Source organism: Colobus angolensis, unplaced genomic scaffold, assembly GCF_000951035.1.
Source record: "Colobus angolensis palliatus isolate OR3802 unplaced genomic scaffold, Cang.pa_1.0 Scaffold451, whole genome shotgun sequence".
In the NCBI taxonomy this organism is placed as follows: Eukaryota; Metazoa; Chordata; class Mammalia; order Primates; family Cercopithecidae; genus Colobus; species Colobus angolensis.
Genome location: NW_012117944.1, coordinates 771,876 through 782,070, shown reverse-complemented (window position 1 = coordinate 782,070; position 10,195 = coordinate 771,876). Strand labels below are relative to the sequence as shown.

The 10,195-nt window shown below is 35.3% G+C and overlaps 1 protein-coding gene across 1 annotated transcript in view; it reads right to left on the bottom strand.

The window, feature by feature from the left end:
• Positions 1–1,365: 1,365 nt before the first annotated feature.
• Positions 1,366–10,195, bottom strand: part of LOC105523160 (olfactory receptor 4Q3) — a 33,731-nt gene continuing 24,901 nt past the window's right edge. The window contains exon 3 of the mRNA XM_011957936.1: positions 1,366–2,329. Within this exon, the coding sequence (XP_011813326.1) occupies positions 1,366–2,329 (964 nt within the window). The remainder of the gene's footprint in view (positions 2,330–10,195) is intronic.

The window sequence follows — 10,195 nt, the reverse complement described above, 5'->3', positions numbered from 1 at the left end:
AAAGAAAAGAAAAGAAAGAGAAATCTGTGTAATTGGGATAAATACTCTTTCTGAGGAGAAATAAAATATTAACTTCATTATATAATTATTAGCTTTCTTTTTCTTTTTCTTTGAGACAGAGTTTTGCTCTTGTTGCCCAGTCTGGAGTGCAGTGGTGTGATCTCAGCTCACTGCAACTTCTGCCTCCCAGGTTCAAGTGATTCTCCTGCCTCAGCCTTCCTGAGTAGCTGGGATTACAGGCACATGCCACCACGCCCAGTTAATTTTGTATTTTTAGTAGAGATGGAGTTTCTCCATGTTGGTCAAGCTGGTCTCAAACTCCCGACTTTAGACAATCTGCCCACCTCGACCTCCCAAAGTGCTGGGATCACAAGCAGTTTTATTGATTGATTACATTTTTTCTAAGTGGTCGTTGGCATGTCACTTAACTCTGAGTTGATTCTCAAAAATGAAGTTAGGTAATATTATTTATTCTTCAAAGCATGTTTGAGACTCAGAGGTAGTAACTGTGAGCATCTCAAGAATAAGTGCTTTCAACCACAGTTCATTTCTTCCTCCTTTCCTTTAGAGGTTAAAACTCTTAAACATTATGGTCAGTTGAAGAGCCAGCTTACCTATCCACCCCCACTGTAATTCCACTCAAAGAAAAATTCAATGTAAAATTGGGTACCTCTTCTTGAGAAGCCTCTACAACAGAATACTAACAGCTTCCATCACCCCAGCACTCCTGGACTTCCTTTCTCTCACACATAAACTTTGTTAAGAGCCTATGTTCATTAGAGTGATGCCTGACTACATTTCTAAAATTTGGGACACTATGGAACATAGTTCCAAGGTAAATACTACTACATAGGGTGGTTGTTACTGTTCTCAGGCTAACAACAAAGAAATTCACACTACTTCAGAAGAGGATCTGATGAGACATAAGAAGGAAGTTCCTAACACTAGGAATCATTAAACGCTGGAGGAACAGAACACAAAAAGAGATATATCTTCTTTCATTTGAATAGATTTAAAAAGTGGAACAAATTGAATAAATGAAGAGTATTTAGAGACACAAAGATAGAAAAGTTGATCTTTCAAGGTGTCCTCTAATCCTAGGACTCAATTAATGCTTGTTATCATTTGTGGCTAGTAAATTCTCCTGAGTTCCCAAGTTCTCTTGATTATGGTCAAAAGGCATAGGTGGCTTTCTAGAGTGCCACCTATGCTTTTAAATCGTAATCAAGAGTGATCCATTATAATCTGTATGCTGTCTTCTCTTTTATACCAAAGTCATCCAAATGGTTTTTACACATGTACAAGATGAGTTAAGAGTCTTCCAAGAAAGAGTATGTTTTTCAAATCACCTCTTCTGCTCATTCTTTAACAAGGCAATGGAATGCCACATGGTTTTATTCTCAGTTTCTTCATAGCTGTCTTCATATCAGCATTTCTGAGTGTGTAGATGAGGGGGTTCAACATAGGTGTAATCACTGTGTAAAACATGGAGAATATCTTATCCACAGAGAAGCTGCAGAAAGGCCTCAAATAGATGAATACACATGGCATGAAGATCAGGCTGACCACTGTCAGGTGAGAGGCACAGGTAGAGAGGACCTTGTTCTGGCCCTGGCGGAAGTGTGTTCTCAGGGTGATCAGGATGATAGCATAAGAGAATAGTAAGACCAAGAAGCAGACAAGAGACAGCAGACCACTGTTGGCTATCATCAGCACCTCTACCACATAGGTGTCCATGCAGGCCAGCTTGATGACCTGTGGGACATCACAGTAGAAGTTGTCCAGTTCATTGGGGCCACAGAAGGGCAGCTGGATGACTAGTATGATCTGCATGATAGAGTGGATAAAACCCCCACACCAGCAGGCAAGAACCAACCAAAGGCATAGCTGGGGATTCATGACTGTAAGATAGCACAAAGGGTTACAGATGGCAACATACCTGTCATAGGCCATGACTGTCAGCAGAAACATCTCACTGGCTCCTAGAAAGTGGAGGAAGTAGATCTGGGTCAGACATCCTGAAAAAGAGATGCTCTTGCTCTGCTGTAGGAAATCCCCTAACATCTTTGGCACAGTAACACAGCTCAGGCATAGGTCAATGAAAGAGAGATGACCTAAAAAATAATACATAGGAGATTGGAGCAGGTGAGCATGGACTTGCACTGTTACCACTATCAAGAGGTTTCCCAGGACAATAGCAATGTAAAAAAACAAAAATAGTAAGAAGAGAAATAGCTGCAGCTCCCAAGAAGATGATAGGCCCAGAAGAACAAATTCTGTCACATTAGAATCTTGTTCTTTTTTCATCAAGCCAAGAATATCAAGTGACCTAGAGAAAGAAGAATTAAATCAGAACAAGGGAGATTTAAGATAGAGATAGATAGATAGATAGCATATAAATTATATAAAAATTATTTAAGCAAGATCTATGAAGTAGTATAGGCAGTACACTCTTACATTGATAGAACAAGGAATTTTGTTCGTTTCTTCCAACTCTTTATTTCTGTAATACTTTTAAATTGCATTAACAGTAAACTAGAAAGAAACACAATGACCTGGATGTGAGGTGATAAGTGCATGCTAATCTTTCCATTTCTTTTAATAGACAGAATAATGTCCTCTAAGGACAAAAGTTCTGGAATGGAATATCTAGATCCAATGCCTAGCTCCACCATTACCAATGGAGTACTCTCAGGCAAGGAAATAAACCTCTCTGAGTTTTATTATTTGGTTATTCAGTTTAATGCAGAGTTAATAATATCTCCCAAGATTGTTTTGAGAATCAAATATAATGCCTTCGAGCACCATAAAAAAATAACTAGATCTCTCAAGACGATGAAATATCTCTTACTCATCTTTGTAACCACAGCACAATACTTACTGCATAGCAGAAGCTCAATAATTTATCAAATCAAAGGAAGAATGTTTTGTAAACAACAAATTGCTATGTTGTTCAAAGGTGAGTAGTTACTATGAATAAACGTATTAGGAAACAAATCATTTAGGAAGGATTGAAAAAGAGCTCATATTTTTGTCTTTAGTATCCCAGGTCACAGAAATTGGGAAGTTTGTAAAAATGAGGTAAGAAGAAATAGTCTCAGTCTTTAAGATATAGGGATGCATCAGACTCAGAATGAGTAGGACAATGATTAAAAGACACTAATCACCAAGAGGAGAGACCAAGGGCCATGACCCACATCATGGGGGCATGCACAAAAGCCCACCATGACCCTTTTATAAAACAGAGTAACAAGAGAAATCAGAGTTGTATTGCTTCTGGACTTTTCAACAACCATAGATCCATAAGAAAATAAAGGATTTGGTAAGATATTGTTAGATCCATTTTCCCCTGCTCTACACTCATACTCATCCCCAATGTTTGGTGACAGTACCTTGGATTACAAACAGAAAATCAGAGAACGTTGATACATTTCTTCCATTGAAATAGTTAAAAATTAGTAGATGCTTCTCTGTCTAGAATATTTTTTATCTAGAACCAGCTATAGGCAAAATATAAAGTAAGACAAGATTTTATTTTGTGTCCCAAGCTTTGTAATCCATGTTGCACTTGGTTCTATCGAGTCATTCAGAGAATGTTACCCAATAAAATCCTTCATACTAGAGATCAGATATTTACAAAGACAATGCAGAAAAGTACTTAAATTCTAAAAATAAAAACCCTTAATGACAAGAAAACTTTCTTTAGGATATTATTCCAAGATAAGCCAGTGAGAGAGAGATTCGGGGCTCAAGCCACCGTTGGATGCCTCTGTCACACTATGTTTGTGACCATCCTCTTCATCTGCCTGTATAACCAGGTGCACAGGTGCATCTAAATCTATAATCTCATAACTAATAGAAGGAATCACCTCACTTTCTAGAATCAATTGGAAAACAAAACAAAGCAAGAAATACAAGTTAGGGAACGATTTGCTGTTATATGTACAGCCCTACTTGAGCTCTGCTATATTGAAAATTCTCCAATCTTTTTTGGATGCACCAAGGATTGCAAATTTCCATAAGAAAACATCATTTTGATGCTCTTTTCAGTTATCTAAAATGCATAATTAACAGGGGTCAAGTCTCATTAAAATTATGGATCTAATTTTAAAAAATAATCTTGGGAAAAATGGAAAAGTGAGAAAGAGAAACCAAAGTTATTTTTTTAATTAAAAAAGGTTTCTAGAAGCCAGAAAACAATGGGAACACATCATCTAAAGTACTGTTATAATTTAGTCTCAGAATACAGCTGAGAAACAATGTGATTATTTCCTAATGTAAAGGCATAGTATACCCAGGGTATATGGTACACTTGTTATTTCCACCAAACATATGTTGAGAAAGAAACTATTATATTAAAACAGACAATATTAAAACTAAATAAATCAGAAGGATAGATTAAATAAGAGAAGAATATGTAAAATATGTTTTAACCCAAATTACTACAGTCCATTTATAAACCTGAGTTTACAGCCTACTTGTTTAAAGTAAGATTTAATATTAGGAAATTTTAGTACTATAAATATTCTGGACAGTTCCTAGGTGATTACTCTGATAAGATTTTGATTAATAATATCAAAATCTTTATAATTACTTAAGATAAAAATAGGCAACCCTGTATGTTAGTTATTTGAGTTTTAATCAAGGTAAGGGCTGGATTCTGGTTATTCTTGGATTTTTTTTTTACTGACAATAAATTTGCAATCTTCAGCCAATATGAAACATAATACTAAACAATATAGAAAGCTCCCTCTTAGGTTTAATAACATTTCCACATTTGGTAGTCATCTCCCAGCTTCTGTGTTTCTGAAGTCTGATCACAGTAAGAAACTAAGCCTGTGACTGTTCTGTGAAGAACGAAAAGAACACGACACCCATCAACATGAAGGAATGTCTACACCCCAAAACTACCCCCAATCACAACATAATTTCCCTTGCCAAAGCCCTACAGAGCATGGAAAAGCCACATTCAAAAATATCAGCTCCATTATCCCGTTAGCAGTAAGATCAGGCCGTGTCAAGCATTTCATGTTTCATAGCCTAAAAATAACTTAAGAATGTGAAAAAGTCAATAAAAATTTTAAGTACACAAAATGAGCCAAAATAATTGAGAATGCTTAATGCAAAATGAAAGTCTTTTTGGAAGGGCACTGCTTTGAGAGAAAAGGACAAACTAAAGCTCCTTAAATAATCAAAGGCTCCTTGTGTACAGCTGAGCAGCTGGCTGCTCATCTTTCTAAACAGGGAACCAGAGATGTTTATGAGGAAAATATGAAGAAAAGGAGTAAAATTTTTCTCCTGGTACTTGTGCATGTGTGTGCTTTAAGCATAATAGTATACTATATTTTGCTATTATGTTTGTCTTGTATTTATTTTGGTCTGTGTGGAACTAAATGCATTATTAGAGGAGGAAATTTGACTAGCTTAACAATAGAAAATGATTTGCTAGCTGGAGTTTCAATTCCATATGAATTCCTTCTAGAGGCATTTGATGCATTTTTAAATTTCTCCTGAAAACCAAGAAGTAGACACCATTAGCTGAAGATGGTACCTACAGTGGTATTCTCTATTGAGAAAGAAACAATCTTTCTGCTCTAAACTTCTTTGGCCTTGTTTGAAACATTGCATTCTATATTGCACCTGTGGAAAGTAAAGAAGATTTTAGTAAAAAGAAACTTTAATAATTAAAGAAATGGAAACCGGAATCTAGAAGGGACTATAGCAGAATTAGGTAGTCTTAAGACAATATTGCCATGAAACCCGTGCCTTCAGTTATGTGAATTTGGTCCTATCTTATCCAAATCTTGCAACTATCTTCCAAGATGCCACTAGCCCTAGAATTCCTTGATGCTATAGGAATTTTACTGTTCTGTGAATGTTTCTAAGAGTAAATTTAAAACAACAAAACTCAAATGATCTCTTAAATGTAAAAATGATCGATGCCAGAGTATATAGAGGAAAAGAGAGAGGACAACAGTAAACATAAAAATAGCATCAGAGTCAGACAGAGGAGCAGGAAGGGGAGGGGAGCTTTGAATAAATATATCTGAGAAACCTACATCTTTGCTTGTCAGAAGCTATGTGGTTTCAAGGAAGGAAGATGTTTTCCTGCCATTCATCCTACCAACCCTGTCTTCAGCTTCAGGCCAGCAAAATGGGCAATCTTCAGATGACCATCGCAGCTGCCCAGTGCATGTCTTAACTGCTTCCTTATAAGCCAAGCCCTAGTTGAGGGCTGGCTGTATGAACTGGAAATATCTCCTATCCCTAGGACTCTAGCTGTGTCTGAGGTTTTTATGGTTCTTACAACACTGCTTAGTTTAATGAGCCCTGGGATTCCCTAGGCTGCTGCTGTTTGAGTTGTATTAAATTTAGTTCTTGCTAGGAAGCTGACCTTGGGACCTGCAGGCTCTGAAGCAATTAGACCTGCTTCATAACAGAACCCACTTATTTTACTTACTTTGGATTGATTAATTTGTAATTTGTCATTGATTTATTTGTATATGCCATCCATTTTCCATGCCTCAGTCTGTATCTGAAGAAGATTCTCACTGGTTTTTCTCTCAACCATGCTCCTTGAAGTAGCAGAAGCTGAAGGATAAATACCATGCTAAGGTATTTATCTCTGGGATAATTCCAGGGATAGCTTAGTATTTATCCTTTAAGGTAATATAGAGTCTTGATACAACACCTGATCTCTTGAAACCTCAAGCAGCTTACCTACTGGCATTTATTCATGGAGTGTATCCAGAAAATACAGTTGTTGTCATTAGTAATTTAATTTTTTATAGACTGTCAAATCTAATTTTTTAAATATCATAAAACATAATTCTCAAATACATAATGAACACATCAAAACCTGTATTTAACTAATTAATGAGGGACAGCAGGATAACAAAGCCTGTTCAAAAAAGAATATGAAAAGTGTGATTTTACATAATCAGAGCAAAAAATGAACACTAAAATAAAATTGTTAAATTAGACGTAATCCAGTTAATGTCTCATGACACAGATTTACCTATATAACAAACCTGCACATGCACCTCTGAACTTAAAAGTTAAAAAATATCAACATGACAAAAATATTCATTTTATTTCATACAGCTCTAAAAAGGGGTAATAAGACCTTAATCTTTGGGATTATCTTTTCTACCACACTAAAAGGATATAATTTAGCAGTTTTCTATAACATCTAGCTATATGTAATTATACAATGTCTGAGATTCCATAATTCATATATAATAAGTTAAACAAAATCACATTTGCTAGAGAGTCAGATGACTCTTAGCTGGGCCTGCTAAATAATGTTTTTTATTTTGTTATTTTTTATTTCTGTTGGTACATAGTAGGTGTATATATTTATGGAGTATGAGATATTTGGGTACAGGCAAATAATACATAATAATCACATCGTGGTAAATGGGGTATTTATCCCCTCAATCATTTATCCTTCGTGTTACAAACAATCCAATTATTTTTTTTGGTTATTTTTAAATGTACAATTAAATCATTATTTACTATATTCACCCTGTTGTGCTATCAAATACTATATACTATTTGTTCTTTATATTTTTTATCCCTAGCTATTCCCATTTTTCCCCATCCCATACCTCCACCATCCTTCTCAGTTTTTGGTAACCATCATTCTACTTTTTATCTGCATGATTCAATCGTTTTAATTTTTAGTTCCCACAAATAAGTGAGAATATGGGAAGTTTGTCTATCTGTGCCTGGCTTATTTCACTTAACACAATAATCCCCATTTCCATCTGTGCTGTTGCAAATGATCTCATTCTTTTTATGGCTGAATAGTACTCTATTGTATATGTATGTGCCACATTTTCTTTATTCATTCATCTATTGATGGAAACTTAGGTTGCTTCCACATCTTGGCTATTATGAACAAACCTAAAACAAACATAAGAATGCAGATAACTCTTTGATATACTGTTATTTTTTCTTTTGGGTCTACATCTAGCAATGAGGTTGCAAGATCATAAAGTAGCTCTGTATTTAATTTTGGGGGGAATCTCCAAACTGTTTTCCATAGTGGTTGTACTAATCACATTCCTACCAACAGAGTATGAGAGTTCCCTTTTCTCCTCATCCTCATCAGCATTTGTTATTGCCTGTCTTTGGATAAAAGCCATTTTAAATGGGGTGAGATGATATCTCATTGTAGCTTTGAGGTACATTTCTCTGATGATCAATGGTGTTGAGCACCTTTTTATATATCTGTTTGCTATTTGTATTGTCTTTTGAGAAATCTCTATTCAGATCCTTTGCCTAGTTTTAAATTAGATTATTAGGTTTTTTTTCCTATAAAGTTGTTTCCTGGTTATTAATCCCTTGTCAGATGGGTAGTTTGCAAATATTTTCTCCCATTCTGTGGGTTGAATCTCCACATTGTTGATTGTTTTTCCTTGGATGTGCAGAAGCTTTTTAACTGGATGCGATCCTACTTGTCCGTTTTTGCTTTGGTGGCCTGTGTTCGTGAAGTATTTCTCAAGAAATCTTTGCCCAGACCAAAATCTAAGAGAGTTTCCCCCAATGTTTCCTTTTAGTAGTTTAATTTTTTAAGGTCTTATATTTAGGCCTTTAATCCATTTTAATTTGATTTTTGTATGTGCCAAGAGATAGGGGTCATGTTTCATTCTTCTGCATATGGATATCCAGTTTTCCCGGCACCATTTATTGAAGAGACTGTTCTTTCTCCAGTGTATGTTCTTGGCACTTTTGTAGAAAATGAGTTCACTGTTGATGTACAGATTTGCTTCTGGTTTCTCTATTCTGTTCCATTGACCTATGGGTCTGTTTTTTATGCCAGTACCATGCTGTTTTGGTTACCATAGCTCTATAGTGTAGTTTAAAGTCAGGTACTATGATTCGTCCAGTTTTGGTTTATTTGTTCAGGATAGCTCTGGGTATTCTGGATCATTTAGGCTTCCATATCAATTTTAGGATTGTTTTTTCTATTTCTGTGAAGAATGGCATTGGTATTTTGATAGAGATTCAATCTGTAGATTGCTTTTGGTAGTATAACATTTTGAAAATAACTGTTTCAATTCGCGAACAAGGAATACCTTTCCATTTCTTTGTGTCTTCTTTAGTTTCTTTCATCAATGTTTTATAGTTTTCATTGTAGAGATTTTCACTTTTTTGGTTAATTCCTAGGTATTTAATTTTATTTGTAGCTATTGCAAATGGGATTACTTTCTTGGTTTGTTTTTCAGACAGTTCACTGTTGACATATAGAAATGCTACTGACTATTATATGTTGATTTTGTATCCTGCAACTTTACTAAATTTGTTTATCAGTTCTAATGGTGTTTTTGTGGAGTTTTTAGGTCTTTCCAAATATAAGACCACATCATCTGCAAACAAGGAAATTTGACTTCTTCCTTTCCAATTTGGAAGCCTTTTATTTCTTTCTCTTGTCTGACTACTTTAGCTAGGACTTCTAGTACTATAGTAAATAAAGTGGTAAAAGTTGGCATTCTTGTTGTGCTCCAGATATTAAAGGCTTTCAGTTTCTCTCCATTCAGCATAATTCTATCTGTGGGTCTGTCATATATGGCTTTTATTATGTTGCAGTTTGTTCCTTCTATACCCAGTTTTTTGGATTTTTACGATGAATGGATGTTGAACTTTATCAAATTTTTCAGCATCAGTTGAAATGAAGAGATGGTTATTCTTCTTCACACTGTTGATTGTGTATCATATCGATTGATTTGCACCTATTGAACCATTCTTGCATCCCTGGGATCAATCCTACTTTGCATGTTGTCATTTATTTGTGGAAGCTAAAAATTAAAACAATTGAACTCATGGAGATATAAAGTGGAAGGTTACCAGAAACTGAGAAAGATAGTGGCTGGGGGGATGGGCAGGCAGGTAGGGATGGTTAATGGGCACAAAAAGTAGTTAGAAAGAATGAATAAAATCTAGTATTTAATAGCACAAGAGGGTGACTATCATCAATCATAATTTAATTGTACATTTCAAAGTAACTAAAAGAGTGTAATTGAATTTTTTGTAACCTAAAGGATAAAAATGCTTGAGGGGGATGGATACTCCATTTACCATTACATGATTATTATGCATTGCATGCCTGTATCTAAGTATCTCATGTACTCAATAAATATATGCACCTACCACGTACATACCGAAGTTTAAAATAAATTTTAAAAAAGAA